Genomic DNA, 21028 nt, shown 5'->3' with positions numbered 1-21028 from the left:
GTAACGCAATCGTATGTCGCAAACGAAACAACCGTGAAACATGACAGCGTTATTTCAAAGGTGCCTAGGTCTGTTTACGAGTAGTCGACACTTCCCTAAGCAAAATGTCTTTTAACGTGGTACGTGGAAAAACCCTACTGTTTCTCGTGCTTTAAAATTTACGTTCTAGATAAGTTTTTGTAAAAAATATGCCTTAGTCACTTTGATGTAGGATAATTCGTGTAATGCTTATAAAATATTACGGCGAGAACAACGAAAGCAATAACGTGACACAAGTATGCTTCGATCATTTTCTGTTTATTCTTTTCCACAGAGTTTCAGACTTAACAATTCATCGTATTTATAATTCAGAGAACGGATTACTCGAATCTCAATAAGCTCGATTCATTCAAAAATTATACTTAATAATGAAACTTTTTCGTAATGAGACTTACAATGAAACAACCGTTGGGTTTTTTTTTTCGTTTGTTTTTTTTTGAAAGAAAGAAAAAAAGAAGAATATGTGCACCAAGTTATATTGACAATAACGTCAAAAAATATCGTATATGCTTCCATGCATACGTAATAATTTACCGAAGTTTTCGTGAAACACGATTTGCAAACGATCTCTTAAAAGCTATTTACAAAAATGAATAGCAATACGTAGGCTTCCGCTACATCATCAGCTGCCCTTGAGCATATGCCTCTAAGTCAGTAAATTTCTCAACTTACGTCGATCCACAGGGTTGTCTTTCAAGATTCCTTAACGCGATTAAGAACGTAATAATGAATGCGTGGTGTGTATGTCCATCGATACGCGCTATACCAGCAATGAGCACAACGTCAGAGGCATACGTTATTCAGAAAAGGACGGCCTTGACATCGGTACTGTTACGCGATTGTCCCTGTGGAGAATTGCTCGTGACTAGAGATGGGCTTAACGACATAGTTACTGATAAAATATCGATAACTCGGCGATATTAAACGCGAACATTGCATCATCGATACATCGACAAACGTATCGATAACTAACATGCAGCAGTACCGTCAGTCTCCTCTATCGAATGTTCGAGCATTAGCCGCGTACGCAAACATCGATACATTAGGTCATATAACTTTATTCGCGTTATTTTCTTTAATACGTTAACCGCCGTCGCATGAAATGCAACGATGAGATTTTTATAGCAATCAATAGTTTTCGAAGAACACTAACGAGCGTAGGGGTGTCAGCACTCGTTATTAATTTCAACAGATATGGATGACTAAAACAATCAATTTTCAAGCTGAAATGTTAAAAGAAATAAATTTGATTAGGATTCGTGAGTATCAGCGATGTTACAAAAATAAATACTGCGACAAATTTTCGGTCTGCTAGTTCTCTAAAATCAAAGTGCTCGTTTTGTAGAAAGTTTTATGGTTAATGATGAGAATTCTAGAACTCGAATCACTTTTGCATCCGTCTTGCAATGACATTTATGTTTTTACTTTTACGAGCAACAAAATCTAGTAACGAGTTAAGCTAACTCCTTACAAATGCACTGTTTCTCCACGATGAGAGCTCGCGGCGTAGACGGAAATATGAACCCAGTTAGCTCGACGTTTAACGTGTTAAGAGTCGCGTACGATAGTTTCAGATGTCTGAAAAATGCACCCTCACAAGAGAAAATGTAACCCTTTGTTTTGGTGGTCGAACAACATTATTGTATAATATTGTACGTGTATTTTAAAGCACTTATCAGTATGCTCGCGCGGAGGCATTGAAAGTGACTCGCGACAAATTCAATGCCGCCAACTGCATAATAGGTGGCGCAGCACTTGTCCTGGCGCGGGGGTTTCCCCATTGGCGGGCCACGAATCACCGACCAATCGGAAGCTCCCGTGCCCGTGACTCACAAGTCTTGGGCCTTTTATCGTCCCGACCAAAGCGGACGAATATTTTCCATATAGCGAGGGAAATGCTTTCGAACCGTAGTACGCGATTACAACCGAAACGTGTAAATGCTCTTACCGTGATCGAATAAGAAAATAAATGGATCGAACATAACGAATTGTACATTCTTTTATTGTCGATACTTAAACGCGATATCGACAAGGTACCGATAAACCGGTAAACCCATCCCTATTCGAGGCTCTCAACAATCATTGAAAGTTGCAACAAAACCCTCTGCATGGTATAGGACCCTCGCCATCTTGATCGTATAACGTTCGTGACTTGAAAACTTTCGTATCGATGCCCATAAACGGGTCATTCCCCGTGTAACAGCTCTCGTATATCTCGAAAGCTTCGTCGATGGGTATGTCGTTCTTCTCCCCCTGGACGCCCGTCTCCGTCAGAATCTCCACTTGCTCAGATTTATTTGGCACTGATTTCGATGCAGACGGATCTACGTTTACCTTAGAGGTTATCTCCTCCTCCGCGCTGGTGGCGCTACCGCGCGCCAATCTGTAGTACTTCTGCACGTAATCCAGGTTGACTTTCTTCGCGACGATGTTGTCCTCTTCGGCGGCCTCGCCCTCGCACGATACTCCTCGACATTGCAGCATCCTCTTCGGGGTTATCACAGGTTCAATCGTTTCGGCTTCCCAGCACTCCAACACGTCAGGCTCCTCTATGCTGCTCAAGGAATTCATCCTCCTACCTTTCTCGTCGTCGTTCCGTCTCTTGCTCTCCGTCTTATTAGCCGTCTCTCTCGCCCCGTCGTTGCTGGTCGTTTTCTCGGTCGTGAAAGCATCGTTTCTGGAAGTCGTCAACAACTTCCCGTCATCCAACACGATGATCGTCCCCTTCTCGTACGTCTTGACCACGTCCTTCACGATACCCTCGTCGTTCTCGTCGTCCACGTCATCTATGCGTCGTATCTTCGTATCGATAATCGCGGGATCCTTGCCGGATCTACCTTGTCTTTTCGTTCGCCTTGCATTGACCCTCTTCGAGTCCGTCATCCGAGAGCTTGAAGCAACCCTCATACCCGCAACGCTATCCGTCTCAGTAAATTCGCAAACGTCACCAACGTCCTGCTGTTTCGTTGGGTTGTTCTTCCTTCTCGCGGCGTTCGCGGGGACCTCACGCTGTCCGCAGGAATCCGACGACGACATGGCCTCGTTCTCCAGCTTGCCCTCGACGTGCCTGACCCGTCTCCGTTCCCCAGACCGTTTCTTCGCGTCCCTCTTCTTCCTCAAACCGCCGTTGCTGGCCTCCTGCTCCTGGCCCTTGACGTTGCTGATCCTTGCGAATTCGCCGTAGCTAGTCGCACGCGACAATACCGCATTGTCTGCGCCGCTATTAGCAGATAGTGCAGGCATGGGGTTGCCTTGCAAGTTTTTTGGCGGCTGTTCGTCCACCTCGTCCTCGTCCTCCGTCTCGTTGTCCGTATTCGACACGTTCGTGATGAATACGTCGGGCGAGTTCGCTCTTCGCAGCCACTCCGTCACCGCCTTCGTGATCGGGAAGTCCGACACCCGTGTCTGGCTTTCGAAACCGGAGTCCTCGTTCATCGCCTCGACGTGGTCGTCCTTGCTTCGATGATTGCTCGCGTTCTCCGACGCGAAGTTGCTCGACACGTCGATCTTGTCGCTGGAGTCGAGCGTCGACTCCGTCTTCAGCGACGAGTCGTTGGACAGGTTCACGCCGTTCAGGCTCTGGGTCAGATCGTTCATCGCTTTCTCGTTCGTCGGCGCGTTCTCCGGTTGCTCGGCGGTGTTGTCCAGGTCGGGCCCAGGCGTTGGCTCTCTCACGAACTTCGTACCCTTCGCGCTGTACTTCCTCTTTGGCAGTTTGATGTTCGACAAGGATTCGTGGTTCTCCAGCTCCTCCTTCGGTACAGTCTTGGACGTTTTCTCGTCGTTGCACGAAGACGATGATTTCGTCAGCATTATCTCGTTGCTCGAGTTCAATTTCCCGTTCACCAGGGTCTCCTCGACCCCGTTCATCGCTTCGTCCGTCAATCGTTCGCGCGACTCGTTCGCACTCGCTGCCTCTTTAACGCACGGAGACTCGACCTCGACCAGCTCGTCGACCGGCAGAATGTCGTTCTTCTCGGCGAGGCAACACGTCAATCCGTTCGTTTCCGTGTCAGGATCAGCGTCGTGCAACGTCGGTTCGTTCTTCTCCGACAGCGATCCCGATGCTTGGTCGGAATTGCTGTCCGTCAGCTGCTCGTCCTCCTGCTTCTGGTTGTCGCAATCGACACCGTTGCACGTCTTTTCGTTCTGGTCGATCGACGCCGTCTCTGACGACAACGTGCTCGACTGATTCATGGCTGAACCCTCACCGGAGGTCGACGAGGTGGCGGACGTCGGCGTAGCGGACGTCGAGGCGTCCAGCTTCACTGGCTGCAACTGGAACTCCTGGCTTTGAGGGTTCAGCGGCCGATTGGTGGCTGTTGTCGAAGTTGAACACGCTGTCCTGGACAGCCGGGAAGACAGTACACCAGTATCATATTCGGAGCTGTATTCTGCCTCCTCTTCGTCCTCCGTGTTACCCTACGTTACAAAAACAATTTTAGAATCATCCAAGTTTCAATGAATCCTTTGTTTGTTTGCAGTTGTTTGATGCTTGACGTTTAGGACATTCGTTTATACAATTATTTAATTTATTACTATATAAATGTACTGAAATTTTTCGGTGAAAAAAAAAATTTCAAATCGTCCTAAAAAAATTATTTTTAGTTGCAGGGGTTAATGACAATCATTTTTGGTGAATAGACATACCCTCGAATTCCTAACCAGTTTCGAGAAAAAAATTCAATAAATGCTGAAATTTCCCGACGAAAAAGAAAATTTCAAATCGTTCTAAAAAAATTATTTTTCGTTGCAGGGGTTAATTACAATCATTTTTGGTGATCAGACATACCCCCGAATTCCTACGCGTTTTCGAGAAAAAAATTCCTTACCGAAAATATCATGTCTGACCATACCGTTGATATGTCCCCCTTAAATTTCATGCGTAATCTTTAAAACGCCATAACTTCTGAACGGATTGAAGGATTTTAATGTTTAAAAAAGCGAACTACGCGTATTTTGATGGAGAATATGTGGAAATTCCAAAAATATTCGAAAAGTTGTTCCTTAACCCCGTAAAGTGAGAAAACCCCCATAGAAATGGTCCAATTTCCAAACAGCCATAACTCCAACAATAGTGATTATATTTCAATGAAACTTTTTTCTCTAGCAGAGCCCATGGGTACCTACAATAAAGTATTAGACAACTTTTCTGTAGAGCGTCAAATAAATTTTTAAGAAAAATCGACAGGGGGTAGGTGGACAAACTTATCGGGGAGGAAAAAAAATTTTAATTCGTTTCGAAAAAATTATTTTTGGTTGCAGGGGTCAATTACAATCATTTTTGGTCAATAGACATAATCTCGAAATTCTACCCACTTTCGAGAAAAAAATTCGAGTAGGTGTGAAATTTTTCGACAAAATTACAAAATTTCAAATCATTCTAAAAAAATTATTTTTAGTTGTAAGGGTCAATTACAATCGTTTTCCGAAAATATAATATATTCTGTAATTTCATTTTCTCTCTCACTTCCTCTTGTGTTCATTGTGTTCTATGAACACTTCCCCCTAGTATCTCATGTGAGAAGTTTCATTAATTTGTAATGGATATATGTGTATAAATGGACTTGCTTGGTACGATAGTACTTGGTAAAGCGGTTTGCAAGCTTGTGTTCGTATGCAAAAACACATCTTTGTCCCCTTTTCGGAGTATATAGAGATTGATATTTACCACAGCTAATCTTCTCTGGTTTCTTCCCTTTTTTTTCTTTTTTCGGTTGGTATAGGTCGTCGACATAGCCGCCACGCCCGTAATTCTGATCATAGGCCCGCCCTGTATTGTAACACCTTGGACAGCAAAAACACCAAGCATTATCTCCCCGTGCGACAACGTAGTAACACGCAGTATGGCGGGTGTCGATGCGACCGAACGTCTCTCGGAATTCGACCAGGGTGCACCGGGTCGAATTCGGAAACCACGTCGTAATCGACGCGCGTCGAAGGGCGCGAAGACTGAACTTGGCTTTCCGTGGCCGCCTCCTCACCCTTCGCCTCTTATATCAAACAGCTCCGCGCACGGTGTCTATTTAAAACCATTTCTATTCGAGGCTCGGCGACGCTGGCCGAGGCTCGGCCAAATCCTCCCTTGACGCCCCTCGCGCGGCCAGCAGACATTATTTCTAACATTAAATGTCGATGGAACAGCGGCATCCTCGTGATATCGTTATGAGTCAATGGACCCCCGGGTGAATACGCCTCTTCGCTTGTGCTATACGTGCGCGGCTGCGTGCTGGAGAATATATGCTCGATGTCGGAATTGCAGTGAAGAATGACGGATCAGAAATTAAACGTATGCATACACACACACACACACACACACACACATACCGAGCGTGTATAGTATCTTGACTTTAGGTACGATCGTCGGATCGCGATTAGCCAATTTCAATTCGTATTACGATCCCCAATGACGAAAATTACAATTTACTTCCACGGTATTAAAAACTGGAGCAAAGTTGAAAATTCATTGTTTGCATTTCCATCTGGATTGCTTTCCTGGAAATCGTGAAGCGGTGAACGATGAACATACCAATATGGCCGCCATGGGGAAGAGTGGTACCAGGAAAACTAAAGTTTTAGCAGACTACTTAAGTTTACGAACAAATTTTCGATTTCAAAAGTAAAAAATTCTAACTTTGCTCCACTCGAAACTAGAGCTGAATAGTTTTTAGCATAAAACGGGGGTGAGGTTTTGATTACGAAAGATAGAAATTTTTATTGAAGATTTGTCGATCAGTGTTGACCGATCGACGATCGTACGTAAAGAGAAGGTGCGTCTCTGCGAATTATTACCTTTTACCTTGACTGTGGTAGAGGCACGGCGGTAATAAAACAGCAATGATGCCGATGGACGGGACAGCAGTCGTGAATCTGGGTATATCCCTTTCCCCTCGCCGGGCATCCGACCGATACTGTTCTCGTTTAACATTAGAAACAGGTACAATCAAACGTACTAACGCCTAGACTGTTGCTGTGCGGGGAAGGAGCGTCCGATGCATCTCAGCACGCAATGTGTCATCCGCTACTATGTACTCTTTCGTTCCTAGTTAAATATAAACTTCTTGGCGGGCAGCGTGGGTTCTCACGCGGCCGACAATTAAACCGTCGTTACGCAATACGTACTTCCGATATTCTTGCGACTATGGGCGCTTGACGATCTACCGTCCGTACGTTCTATTGTTATTTACGTGCCATGCTACTGTTACCTTTCGTTATCGTTTACCGATTCACGGAGGTTCGTATTAGTGACAGGGCCGGGGTAGCATGCAGATCTTACGACTCGACGTCAAGCGCAACAAGGGGTGAACGCTGAAGCTGGCTTGGGATCGACTAACATCGCGAAACTCTGATCCTGAGGGGATCGGAGCTTCCAACGCAATCGACGATTAACCCTTTCGCTAAAAAAAATGTTTCGAAGTGTCTCGAATACACTAAACCCTCGACACTGTCGCGCATCTTGCGTTTTTCCGAGCGAGAAAGGGTTAACGTCGACCTGCAACGTCAGGATGCATCGCTCCCTCCCCTAGGGGTTCGTGTTTGCGCAGATTCTCTCAGCCACGAGAACACAACCTTCGCTAGTTCGTCCGTTGTTCCGTCCATCCGTCCGTGAACAGAACGAAAGCTACGAGAGAGCGAGAGCGTTCGTCTACCCATGCGGTAGCAAAGGAGAGTAAAACTAAATAGTAACTTTCGAGAATCCACCGACCCGAGCAGAGACTTCGAATAATCAACTAACCGTTCAGGTTGACCAAGGGAGGACCGAACATGTAATGGCCGGGGTACATGTACGGTTGCGGCACGGGTATCACGTGCGAGACGTGCATCGGTTGCTGCATCAGGACCGGCTCCAGGTACTGTTCACCGTTGAAACCGTTCTCCAAAGGCTGCTCCTCCACTTGGTACTCCATCTGCTCCTCCATCTGGTGCTCGTCGGTCTGATCCTTCGTCGCCGCGTCGATCTCCGCCGGTTGCTTCTCCGTCTCGCCCGCCACGCTTTCGCTGCAGCTCGCGCTCCATGTACCGCTCTCGTTGCACATACCGTTCGTGTTCTCTACCGGCAATAACGTGCTATCCTGTTCCATCGCCAGGGTCGAGTCCTTTGTGCTTTGCTCGCTCTGCAATTCCAACCAACTGTTTCTTAAGACGGTTCTTCTAGATGAGAAACGGTGATCGGAGGTGTCTCGGGCAGTGGGTGACATGGCTAAGCAGTTGGAAAGAGTGTAGTACTCTAGATAGAGCCGATTGGGTTCGTTACTTAGCCTTTCTAGGGTATAAGAATCCTATAGAACCACCTAGAGGAGAAGTAGGATTCTGGTGAAGCCTTTGTCTTGGTCCTCCACAACAGTTGCATCGTGTTCTTTGATGAAACATAGGGATCGGAGAAGTTCTGGACAGTAGGTAGCGTGGCAAAGCAGTTGGAAAGGATGTGGGAGTCTAGATAGAGCGGATTGGGTTCGTTACTTAAGCTTCCCAGGGTATAGGACTCTGATAGAGCTCTTGTCTTGGTCTACAACCAATGGTAGTTTAAATTACTTTATTTTTGCCAGTCTATAACCGACCATAGTGTTAAAGGTTATAAGAGGCCAAGACAGTGGATATATTACACACTATATTTCTATGAATCTACTTATGTCAGTTCCTCCTTTTCAATCGATTCAAGTGGGTATTTTGGTCTCAAAGATAGGAAAAGTCAGTCACACGTAGCATACTTGATTCTCGCTGTAACGAGACTCGCAAAAGGTTCCTAACAAAGGCTTCCGTTTGCTCAGGACGTACCTGGTAATCCATCATGCAGTAGTGTTGTCCAGGTAGTTTAGGCATAAAGGCAGGATTGATCCATTCTATCGGCCTCAGAGGCACGGGATCACAAGGTACAGCTGCTAGGATATTTGGTCCGACCTGCGCTGGAACTGGTGCAGGGCCAAGCAACATTACCGGGTACTCGTAGTAGTAGCCACTATTGTGGTCGTAGAATCTTCCGTAGGTCACGTGCGCCCCGGACTTCATCATCGGTGGATATTCTCCGGTACTGTAGTCTCTGTCCAACAGCTGATCCTCAGTCGTTTCGCTACCATCTGTGTTCCCAGGGGAGAATAAAAATTTATTAAAGGTCCTGACCGGTCAGCTTCGTCGGTGTTATTGACGTATGGCAGTGAAGCGCAGTCGTCGGTAAATTATCGAGTGTTTTATGCTTCGGGGACGGGGAATCTCAAAGGATCGTTTAGAACTTGAACGCAGATCAAGCATAGTAGTTTTAGGAGTGTTCGTAGGGGTTAAATCAAATTAATAACACGAATGTGTGCTTCGAGGTCGTCGACTTAACTGCACAAGAAAAAGTCTAATGGCGTCGAGTCGTAAGATCTTGGTCGCCAGTCGATAACTGCATTCCTCGACATAATCTTATCGTTGAACTTCGATCTCAATAAGACGATAGTCTCAGCAGAAGCGTGGCGTGTGGTACCGTCTTGTTGAAACCACATCTTAGACAAATCAGATCCACGCAATTCACGTTAAAGAAAAGATGAAATCGTCGAACCTTCTTCGGTTTGAAAAAGGACCACACCACGTAACTTTTTGTGGGTACAATGGATCTCGTTGATTGAGGATTAGCATCTTCCAAGATTCATCCATCCGAAAGTGAGCTTCGATTCTCGAGTCAACTGGATCTTGTAAGGACGAAGATCCAAGTCTTCCGAGGAATATGCCTAATTCTTGAGAACGATGACTTGTAAATGACTGAATCTATATGTCGCGCGACTCGAACAAACGAATGACAAACATGGCGGCTGTGACAATTGAAAGATCTATCGCTCTTATTGGAAGACCCTATACGTATCGCCTTAACAAATTAGACTATCGTTGCCTAGAAAGGAGCTACAACCTGGTCCAGTTCCCAGGATCACCATATACGTTCCTCGACCGACCACCGAACGTCCTGACGTCTAAAGCAGGGTTTGCTGGGTAGCCTTACCGACGAGTCCTCTAGCAGGCCCGGGACAACACGTACACCTTCCTTCCTTCATCTCCCCTCTCTCATCTCTCTTCTAGCTTTTCCATAACCAACCCCCGAACTGTTCGATCGTGATTGCCTACCTGCAATGTTAGAAGACAGTTTCCAGATGTTTGATTCTTGACACGGCTACCTTAATAGAAAACAGAATAGTTCCACTCCAAAATCGTGTGCCTAGCCGTCTCGTATTGCAACGCCTACCATATTCTGACCAAATGCTATCAAGGCTTTAGATTGCGAGAGATACTTTTGCTTTTTAATCGAATCAATGATTCGTCAGCTTCCGTGTAAACAACAGCTTGAAACAACCCTTAACGTCGATAGGAATGAACTGGTCGCTAGAAACTACCAACGAGACACCTCCATCGTGCTAACGATCTACAGACTCGTGGAGACGAACGTAATACTCTCTTTTAAGTGACAATCTTTACCCCGGATTCAAGCAACTCCGTCCCCTCTTATATCATTCTAAAGTAGACTCTAACAAATGCTCCATTTTTCTAGCTACAATTAAAGACGAAAAAACGAGGAAAAATCGGGATTCGAGACACGTTTATCCTCTCATACTTATCTATAACTGAAAGCACACTAACTAAAAGAGTTTGGTTCGCGTTTTTGGGGGTCTGAACCATCCCCCTCCGCCCCCCAACTAAGAGAAACTCCATGTGACTTTTGGGGGATCCGTGTTGCGACGAAGGATGAAAAAAAGACCGGACAAAAAAGAACAGAAATTCGATGAAATGCGTTACGCTTCTACCTATACCTCTACCTGCGGTGGAGTGCGAAGCTGATTGGCTCTCGGTGGTCGAGGGTGTGGCGCTGGTGCTCGCGTTGCTCGCCCAGAGCTTTCTGCGCGATAGGTAGCCCTTCTTGAACAGCATGTCCTGCCTGGGCGTCGTGATTTTCGCGTACTCGTCCTCGTTGAAGATGATCTTGGGCTGCGACGGCGACCCCGAAGAATCCTCCTTGTGGGACCTGGTCCCCCCCGCGTAACCGCTACCGCCCACGTTCCCCGTCCTCTTCGACTTGTAGGTGCCCTGGCCATTCCGATTGAAACTATGGCCGCTCGTGTCATTATCCTGGTCCTTCACGTAACCGTTTCGCAATCCTTCCTCCTCGTCTTCCTCGCCGGGCGGAGCTGTCGACGGAAACAAAACAACACGTTAGAAGGTCCATTTTGCATTTACGGTTGCTACCACATAGTGCACTCGTTTCACTACAGACGTGCAGGATGAAAAATTCATGGTATTAGACTCTATGGCTTCGTTCTCGAGAAAATTAAATTTACTCCGAAAACATCGCCAGTCTGGATCATTTAAGGGTCAATACCCCTCTAAACAATTTTTTAATAGTAAAATACTTTGAACGTATGGAATCGACCTAACCCAGACCCTTTGCGCCATGAATTATGAAACACCCTGAATACCTCTTGAATCGAGGGTCACATTTATCGCGGATACGTTTCGTTCACCTGCAATGGCGGATGCACACGCGTCGGGTGTACAAGTGTTGTTAACACTCGTTAGGCTGATAACGCGTTCACGTACCCGGGTCGAGTTGCGCAGGAATTCGTCACACGAGTGCACCCGGTTATTTGCGAGCAACATCATACGTTCGCGATAAGCGTCACACGAGGACGAAGAAATCGCGCTCGACATTCCTCGATGGGATGTTTGGCTGTCGCCTCTGGTCTAGCTTGCAATTAGATTCCCGAGCAATGTCATCGAGCACCTAATCGCTACGCGTGTGGAGCTATAAGTTTCGTTTTGGGTAGGTCGCAAGGGTGTTCGAGTACCCGAAATTGGTTCTTTCCACGACGTTATTTATCATATTACATAATATAACACCTAAAGTCTAAATGGAGGGCATCTGAGAAAAGAATCAAGAAGCAGGATACATAAATTATGAAAAAAAAAGTAATCTCGAGTAATCGAACACTCCTGGACTGTTGTGCAAGTGGTATTTAACGATGGTATCAATCGGTGTACCGTGCTCAAATTATAAAATATTGTCTACAAATTAAAAAGCAATAATACTTCTCAAGGTGCACCTACGAAGCTTGCATACAATTCGATCACATTAACCCATTAGCAGCCAATGTTCCGATCTCTCGACGCGAATACTGTCCCTTCGAGCGGTTTCCATCGACGTCAATTAACGTAACTACCTGCTACCACGATATAGAAGGCGTACGGGTTTCGTACATTCTGCTTAACGTGATCCTGACTGGTCATGGGTTAAACGAAGCGTACGCACTATCTCTAGGGGCATTATTATCTACAACGAAAGAAAAGATCTAAGCCTCTTCGTTCAAGTCCATGATCAGCCTCTTCCTCAAGGTTCCGTACCGTCTTGGTACCTCGCTAATAGTAGAACGTGATTGGAGGAGCCGATCACGTGGGTGATCCTTCGCTGCCGACGCCACTGCATTTCTCCCCTTCCGCGCCCTCTAAGTCACACCGTCGCCACCGACGCAGTTTCAGAGTCCTCTTTTCCTCACCCACGCTACCAAGGACGACCACCTCCTGCACCCCGATTCACTACGAGCACTAGTTTCTCGTCTCTGTCCTCGCGCGTAAGAAAATTCCCGCGACACTGGTCTCGAGGTGAGGCGATTACGCTAATGGCTTTCGCGGCCAGCGGTCGATCTTCGCGTCCTTTCTCCCGCCGTTATCAGTTTCAGGGTAAACGTAACGCGAGTGATAACGCACCGGATAAAACGAGGATGTGCCCGGATAATCTGGCGCACGCGATGCCTCGAGAACGACTGCGATTGACACGAGGACCGGGGTACAGAGGGGGATGGAGCAGAGGAGAACGTTTACTGGCGGACGTAGCCCATTGGCCGGCGTTCGCGGACTAGAATAGCATCGAAATTAGAATAGAAAACGGACGAGGACCAGTGGCCACCGCTGCTGCTCGCCGTTCCCTCGAAGATGAGCCCCGACGCGTTCAATAGACTAGTTAATTAGCAACATTTTACGTTGCGCTAGACTGTGAACGCTATTTCAGAAATAACTTGAGTTTTAGAAAATTCGTAGAGCCAACAGATCAACGAATCGTTTGGATTTTTGATCTCGTGATGTAGTCTTTCAAGTTGCATGAGCTCAAATTAAGTTAATAATAATTAAGACAAATATCCTGACTTTCTAAGTCCTCCAAATTGGATGACTCTGATTTTTTTAAAATACCTGGTTGATTTTAACTTCTTTAATCGACATAAAAGGTTTTACCTAAATTTCGCCCCAAGAGGATATAATACAAACTACCTACACTTTGCAAAACTAGAACCAGTAATAGATATACCAAGCTTCCCAACGTGATTTTAGAAATTGCTTGAAAGCTTTCCCCCCCCAAGTGATCTTCTGGGAGCAGGTTTACCCTTTAAGCTAATTCCTGAAACGAATTTCTACTGAACTTTCACGAGGGCTCGAAAGAGGTCATCGGACCCAGCTCTCTTCGACTGTATTTGGTTTCCTTAAAAGGCCAAGGTACGTTCAGTGGTTTATATAATTAATTTAAAATAGAAATATGAGACTGAAACGCTTCAAACGAGAGTGCTTGATTTCATATTATAATCTCCAAGTGACTTCTGTTTACGCGATCTTGCTGGTTCGAGGAGTCCGTGATTTGTGTTTTCGGCGGAAATAACTTCGATAAAAGGTTGTTTCGTAAAACAAACGAATCGTTTTATCTCGTTACGAATTTTAATCCAGATAAGAATTTGGTTCATTTCTGTTTCCGACTACGGTGCACGCAAAGCAGGCTGTTCTAGTTTTAATCAGATTTGAGGGTTCAACGTACCGGGGCTGTATTTTAAGTAGCAAATAGAAAGCGCTTCAAATACTTTGCTTCATCCAGTTACACTCAGTGTGCCGAAGACTTTCTTCCAGAACTGCAAGCGTTCGATAATTCGCGCATACGGAAAAGGAAAAACAATCGATAAGATAATTTATATTCAATCCAAAGATAATTTCTCAGGGTATCCATTTCTGGTGAATTTTTATTTACTCGCTAAAATATTTAGATTTTTCTAATTGTACAGTGTGATAAGAGTTAATTTTAATTTTGTAGAAATCTTGTATCGAGCTTTTGACCAAAGTGATCGATGGATAACCAACGTCGAAAAGATTACAAATTAATAAATATGTGCCGTTCGAACTACGACACGCCGAATTAAATCTGTTGGCAACCGAAGGGGTCGAAGCGCGCCAGCACATGGAATGACCAGTTTCGTTTCGAGTAAGAGAACGATTACATTGTCTTAAACGCTTGACAGACAACACCCCGTTGTTACCCCCGAGAACAAATGCGACGGGCAGAAATAATACAGAGAAACCTGTATTATTTGTTGCACGATAACTTGGCTGCCAAGTAGGTTGCACGGCGATTCATTGTCGCGTTACATAAAACGCGACACCATTTATTGTTTCCTCGGGGAGGGACCAGAACTGGTAACCCTAGAACGCCACGTGAACCCAAACGTAAACTGCTAACAACAGTGAGATCATTGAACCATTTTATATTCATGCATTCCATGCTGAATTGAAGTGCCATTTTTGTTGGAATCTAAGTACGTCGAAGCCTATAGCAATTTTGAAAAATTAGTATCTTTGATCAATTGGCGAGGTTCTCACGGTGAAAACGAGTCCAAACACGACCTTATTCCGACTACTTTTAATTTTACTTTATTCGTGTCAAGTGTCATTTAATTTCTTTTTATTTTAATAAATGTAACACAAATAAATGGAACTTCGTAAAATGATAACCATTAACGAGATCAAGTCGAAGTAAATCAAGTTTATAACGTGGTACAAAAGTGCCCGCTTTCAAGTGACATCGAGTCTGTTCGCTTGAAAACGAACTTCAATCTGAAATAGAAATTTTACTAGTGATGGTTCGACGCCACTGGATATATAACTACTACTACAGAAGGAAGAAGATTCATTTTTAAGAACATTGAAATGATTATTTCAAAAAATGGTGCCAGTAGCACACCTCCAAGAATGGTAAAAATGGCACCACAATGGAACTTTGCGTAGCATTGATTCGAAACCTTCTGGAACAATGTAATTGCAGTCGACTGTTCTAAATACACCCGGAGGAGATTTGCTACGCCTTTTTTTTTTTAAATGGCCGCAATTTACTGTACACTGAGATCTGAAAATCTTCCTAGTTCCCTGGTGCTCGTTCAACGCGATTGAGATCACAATTGGTGGCCAGAAATTCTTCACCTGAGGTAACGATAAACGCAGAAAGGTCACGAACGAGAGGCAACGCTTCAGCGCTCTGCAATTATGGCATCGCCACTAAATGACACTAATTTCTGCTAGCAGCACCAGCTCGCCGCGATCTTTAATCAGTGACGCACACACCGAGGGAAATTGTTGGCTCGCGTTGTTTCTGCTTCTCTTTAGCGACCAACGCAAATAACACGCTCAGTGTGACCACGAACGTATCAAAATTTGTTATTAAAAATGTAATTCAGCTGTTAACCGATTAGTCTTGGACCATTTTTGGTAATATTTCTTTTTACGTATTTCAAACTGTATCAATTTTGGTTAATAGTACTTTGAATGGTACTCCATTCTCAAATTAATCGACCCAAGAATATGAAAAATGTTCTATCGGGTCATTTTTGGTGACTGAAAGAGCTGTGAATGGCACCTTTAAAAAAAAAAACTCATTGACACTTGAACTTCCATGAATGTTTGAGGCGTCTTGTGAAACTCAGTTACAAGCAAAAAGTGGTTACAACTGTGTCGTAACAGCGTCTTCTAGCGAGATATCATCAAGAAAAATGACGGAAAAGTGTCTTCCTAACGGAGACGGATCGAGACCGATGAAACGATCGATAAACCTGCGCATTTTGGTTGCGCGTTGCACGAACGATCGTATCGCTTTTCGAAATTCTATTGATAGTAATACGTTTGTTCGAATACGCACGAGAGGATCGTAGCAAATAGGTCAACCATCGAATGGACATACATCCGTGCGAACGAAGTTGCAAAACAAAATGATGATGCATAGATCGATGAGCCAAATGTCGAAAGCCTAAAAGGCTGCCAGAAATCGTTATGCGAAATGAATCAATGATTGCCCGTACAAATAAAGTCTAGTATTGCACTAGGTTTCGTTCCGTCGAGTGTAAGAATACACTGGTTGGATCTTACGAAACGTGGAAGTTCGAAGAATCATTTTTCTGGTCAAAGATATCTATTCTCAAAGTGTGTGAAATATTTCTGAGCAATTTATGCTTTTCATCCCTTAAATTTTGTAACAGAGAAATAGATTGGAGACTGTGGGTGTGATAAACCTTGAAAGATGCTCGACGCAACTATAATCGTATCAAACTCAATCTTTTACATTTAATTAAGTATTTTTTACTAAGCACGTTTAATATTCTGAGTAATAATAATTACATACTTGAACAGTCTAATTATCTTCGTATCTTGCCTAACGGAAGTTACAATACACCGACATACTGATAATGATTTTTTCCCCCTAAACGAAGGTGCTTCGAAGATATAGAGGTCATACTTGCTTCATTTATGTGGACTACTTTTCACTGTGATAACAGCTTTCGAAACGAGACGTTACAAAATCGGTGAAATATATCTTCAGCAGGAAGATTATCAGGGTTGTGCAAGATTTTCGAAATCACTAAATTGGTCACAGTGAACTCTGATCGGGTTTCGACCATTTTTTAAATTCAAAATAAAACTTGAGTGTCGAAGAAAACTGTTGGTTTGGTGAAACTTTTTGACCAACAGTGTCAACTTGGAATGTCTACCAAAAAAAAAATCTTCGTTGATAAGTATTTGTATATCTGTATCACGGAACTATAGTCACGGAAATTCTGCATGAATATTAAAACAATTCTCACTTAACCCCCTCGAACAAAACCGCTTAGAACCGGCCCCTTTTGTTGGCGACACGGCTACCACGGAATCCACGCACGCTTTAGATTCCCATACATCCTACGTACGAGTTATAGTCACTAGTGGCAGTCCGTGTGTGATCATATCTAGTGCATACCGGTATAGTAACACATTTCATTGATCGTCTGGAATCTTAACTTTTGCTTCCAGCCAGGAAACAACCGATAAACGCAATTTTTGCATCCCCTGACGCAACACTTGCAATTTTAGTCCTAAATAATTCAAAGAATTTTTTTCATTCTGATTTCAGACAGGATGCAATCAATACACGTGGTTTCACAATTATGCGACTTAAAAGATGCAATCTTTCACCTCGAGTAAGTTGAGAATTTTTATTTTTATTTTCACTAATTCTGATCGACGAACTTTTCTATTTTGTGATTTTAGGGATGCAATTCTCCCCTTTCGCGTGTTTTTATTTTGAATTCTCCGTTTTAAACGAATCCCAGTATCTTTTTTTATTTTTTCTCGCTGTAAAATGTTGCAGTTTTCCATCTTGAATAGAATCGAGTACGGTGTAACTGTGTCTTTCTGTTCTCTCGGGAAGCGAGTAATGAACGTAGATCTTCCATCTCGTGATTGAAGAGGTAATTTTCCACCTCCAGTGTCTTAATTTTCTCTAATCCGCAAAACGCAATTTTTCACCTTAACCGAGTTTCAGAATTTTCTTTGCACTATAGCTTCCTGAATGATCCCGATTTGTCATTGTTTCCGATTAAAAAAAAAAACTAGGTATTTTTGTAATTCTGTTTGTTTTTGACAATTTTCGGTTTGTTAATGGATATCAACACCTAACGTCGCTTTATCGGAATTTTTATTTGCCCGCCTGTCCGTGTGTTTGATCAGCTATAACTTGAAAACGTCTGTGTTTCGATAAAATTTTCGTACACGTGTAGACATCTCTCCAACTTAGAGAATAGGTTTATATTTCGTATGATAAGTGGAGGGAATATGAAATTAGTAATCCACGCGAAACAACGGAATATATAAATAACAGAGAATAAATGATATAACTATTTATTAACTGAGCACAAATTGTGCTCGCGTTTCCAGCATCTGGAATCTTTGTCTCACCGGTTAGACCCTTCTAAAATTTAAGTACCTCGGCGTAGATAACACGTTATCGGAGGAGAACATGCTCGTTATCGTCGGTTACGTAACAGACCGCTATCTCGCTCACCTACTCTTGCAACGTCCTTACGATTACGTTCCGTGGAAACGAGTTGCGTGCAACGGGACACAGATACATTTCAGACACACATCGATCGGTATAATGACATTTGCGGAGACCTGAATCGGTCGACTATAGCACGGACTTCGGATTTCCATCGTTCGAGGCTGTTACGAATACGAATTTAGCTTCTAATTTGATAAAACATATTGATTTACTGCTCCTACTGGTATTTTACGAATGGTGAAATCATCAAGATAAGTTCTTAGTTTAAACACGTCGCACTATTTTATCGTTCGAAATCACGGGTTAATTATGCCTCTGCTCAACGTTTTATCTTAACTTATATCGTCTGCCATTTTGTATAAACATTTAAGCAGTGATTTATTGGAATAAACATTCAGAATTGGCTGTGCAAACAAGTGAATTGGGTCCTCTTCGAACACATCATTAATTTCTGTATATCAAAACTGCTGATATTTACAACGTCTGTGTGTTTGTGATCCCCCTGTAACTCCTACTATTTTTGTTGGATCCGGATGAAATTTCGTTCAGTTGCTCTTTATGTTGCAACGAAGGGTGTGGACCACTTGATTGGCAGAATCGAGACAATATATCGAAATTGGGGGCGTTTAATTTCGATAAGAGGGTTGTTCGTTTCGCAGACCTCCCCCATCGAGTCTCTATCGACGTTGGAAATTTTTGAAATCATACTTGTCAGGTTTCCCGGGCTTGCGTGAAACAAGTTACGCCCCCCTCCCTCCTCCCACGTGACAGATGACGTACGAAACTGTCACTTCGTCGTTCCACGTACTCGCTCGGTCCTCTAATTAACTTTGATCCTTGTCCAATCTTCGAGAAGACAATGTCAGTGTGTTATTTGTTTTATTTACACGAAACTATTATACTTCTTGCAACAAAATTGGAATCTACTCTAAATCGAAGTACACCTATCGATTACGAAGCAGCTTGGAACGTGACTCGAAAGTGTACATACTCCACGTTTATTACTCATTTCACCTACATATTACTCGACAGACTCGAGATCGACGACTCAATGCACGAGTCATGCAACAGTAGACTCGTCTAGTCAATGACGTAGCATGTGGTTTAGAATAGAACAGTAATATCGTCGACCCATTTGGTGACATACTCGTAATAACATGTCTGCCATTTTGGGGCACGTTAAGTCCCATTTACGAAGTCGACGTAATTCTACGAGAAAAACATCCAAAGGAACATGATACGAGTACCAGAGACAAGTTCCCAATTTCCTAGCTCTTCTCTAATTTCCATTTTTCCCCTATCACGTTCAATAATCACGTGACACCAGCAGCCAATCCGAACCACGGGGATCATCGAGTCTCCCTGGGTTCGAAAAGAATTCGAAATCGCGCGACGATCGTTCGGCCTCGATGAAAATCATGTTTCCCCATAAACAAAATGGCGGATATTTAATGGAATCAGTCCGGGGGATCGATCGAAGCCACTGGTAACACGAATCGGTTTCGCTCGGGGCGTTCAAAACGTATCACCGACGTTAATCCCGCGGACGGACACTTCCGATCGGCGATCTTCCTCCCGATTGGGAGTCGCGAGTCAACCAGCGTCGAGCAGCATGGCTCCGTATGGTCGCTCGATGGAAACGGAAGCGAATGCTGCGCTGGTGTGCGGCACACTGGCGCGGCTGGCTTCGATTTTCCTGCGACTGTGCAGCCAGAACGATTTTGCATCGGCCCACCCTTCCTGCGCACGCTTTCTATCCGCCAACCCCTTTTCTCTACCACCGTTGTTTCCCACTATCTTGTTACCGTCTAACTTTCGCCTCTTTTTCATCACCCTTCCTTTTCCTATTCGCGATTTTTACTATCATCCCCTCCCCTCAGACCCAACAGCTCGTTTTTCTCTCGCAGATTGTTTTAACAATCGTCCTCTTTAGGGGGGAAAATAGTTTTAATTAAAAAGGGCGACAATGACCAAACCGTGTTTCGGGGGACTTGGAAAATTTTTTTTTTCTTCAACGCCAACTGCAAAGTCATTAGCGACAAATAATAGAGATTTAATGGCACGTTTTTAAATGACCTCCCATTTATTTTACAAGTACTTTTCTGTGGTTAAATATGTCCTCGACATTTTCTCGAATTATACAAATATTGATGTGCCTCGTATTTTACAGTATTCCTAATGACAGTGAATTTACAATTTTAAGTATACTAAAGTTACACAATTACAGTCAGTAATTTTCTCCGCTCGATCTTTTTTCTTCCAACCACCACTTTCATGATTCACTCTTTCCCCAGTTCTGATCCATCCTGTCCAAATATTTCCCTACGTTCCTCGGTCCTCGGTGTTTGCATTTTTCACCCCTTCCATCGCTTTTACACTTTCTCCCCTCCCCACTCTCTATCCTCTTTAACTTTTCCACGCTGTACGTGCATCTCACCCCTTTCACCCCCTCTCCTTCGTCTGTCTGCCCCTACTTACCCCCCCACTACAGATGCATTCGGCCAACACCCCCTGTCGCATGCGTGATTCCAAGCCAGTTCTCATACTTCCGCTCGCGGATCTGCGCAAGACGAGTCTTGTCGTCAGGCGAGTCGCTCGGTGTCTACGACCGAGAGTGAATGTACAGGGTGATTAGGGTATCACGGTTTTCCTTCGACCCCCTCGACGTGCAATTATTTTCTTGGTTCAAGAACCCCGCGACGCCCCGCAATAATTAATTACGACCTTCTGAATGGGTTAGCTCATCGCGTAAGGGCAATTTTAAAACTGCAACCTCAGGAGCAATCGTTTATTTTCATACCACACAACCCGAACCCCGATCTCTTAACGTTAAATGTACACACGGTTCGAGCTGACTTTTCA

At 44.1% G+C, this 21028-nt stretch overlaps 2 protein-coding genes across 9 annotated transcripts in view; one reads left to right on the top strand and one right to left on the bottom strand.

The window, feature by feature from the left end:
- Window positions 1–21028, top strand: part of LOC122396525 — a 43712-nt gene that overhangs the window by 2956 nt on the left and 19728 nt on the right. The window contains exon 2 of the mRNA XM_043395035.1: window positions 17240–17306. Within this exon, the coding sequence (XP_043250970.1) occupies window positions 17240–17306 (67 nt within the window). The remainder of the gene's footprint in view (window positions 1–17239; window positions 17307–21028) is intronic.
- The window catches only part of LOC122396523, a 51087-nt gene continuing 30335 nt past the window's right edge, over window positions 277–21028 (bottom strand). The window contains exons 1-7 of one of the 8 annotated variants that reach the window (XM_043395029.1): window positions 19414–19844; window positions 12397–12907; window positions 10806–11186; window positions 8815–9113; window positions 7775–8153; window positions 5711–5826; window positions 277–4461 (exon numbers count right to left, since the gene is read on the bottom strand). In XM_043395029.1, the coding sequence (XP_043250964.1) occupies window positions 2119–4461; window positions 5711–5826; window positions 7775–8153; window positions 8815–9113; window positions 10806–11186; window positions 12397–12478 (3600 nt within the window). In that variant the 5' untranslated portion in view covers window positions 12479–12907; window positions 19414–19844 and the 3' untranslated portion in view covers window positions 277–2118. Of the gene's footprint in view, window positions 4462–5710; window positions 5827–7774; window positions 8154–8814; window positions 9114–10805; window positions 11187–11519; window positions 11741–12396; window positions 13108–19413; window positions 19845–21028 lie in introns of those variants that run through there. The other 7 variants (XM_043395031.1, XM_043395033.1, XM_043395030.1 and 4 more) reach the window with 7 other exon arrangements.

Source organism: Colletes gigas, unplaced genomic scaffold (genome assembly GCF_013123115.1).
Source record: "Colletes gigas isolate AHSC1104 unplaced genomic scaffold, ASM1312311v1 Colletes_gigas_Sc00007, whole genome shotgun sequence".
Lineage (NCBI taxonomy): Eukaryota > Metazoa > Arthropoda > Insecta > Hymenoptera > Colletidae > Colletes > Colletes gigas.
This window is presented reverse-complemented; position numbering and strand designations above follow the sequence as displayed.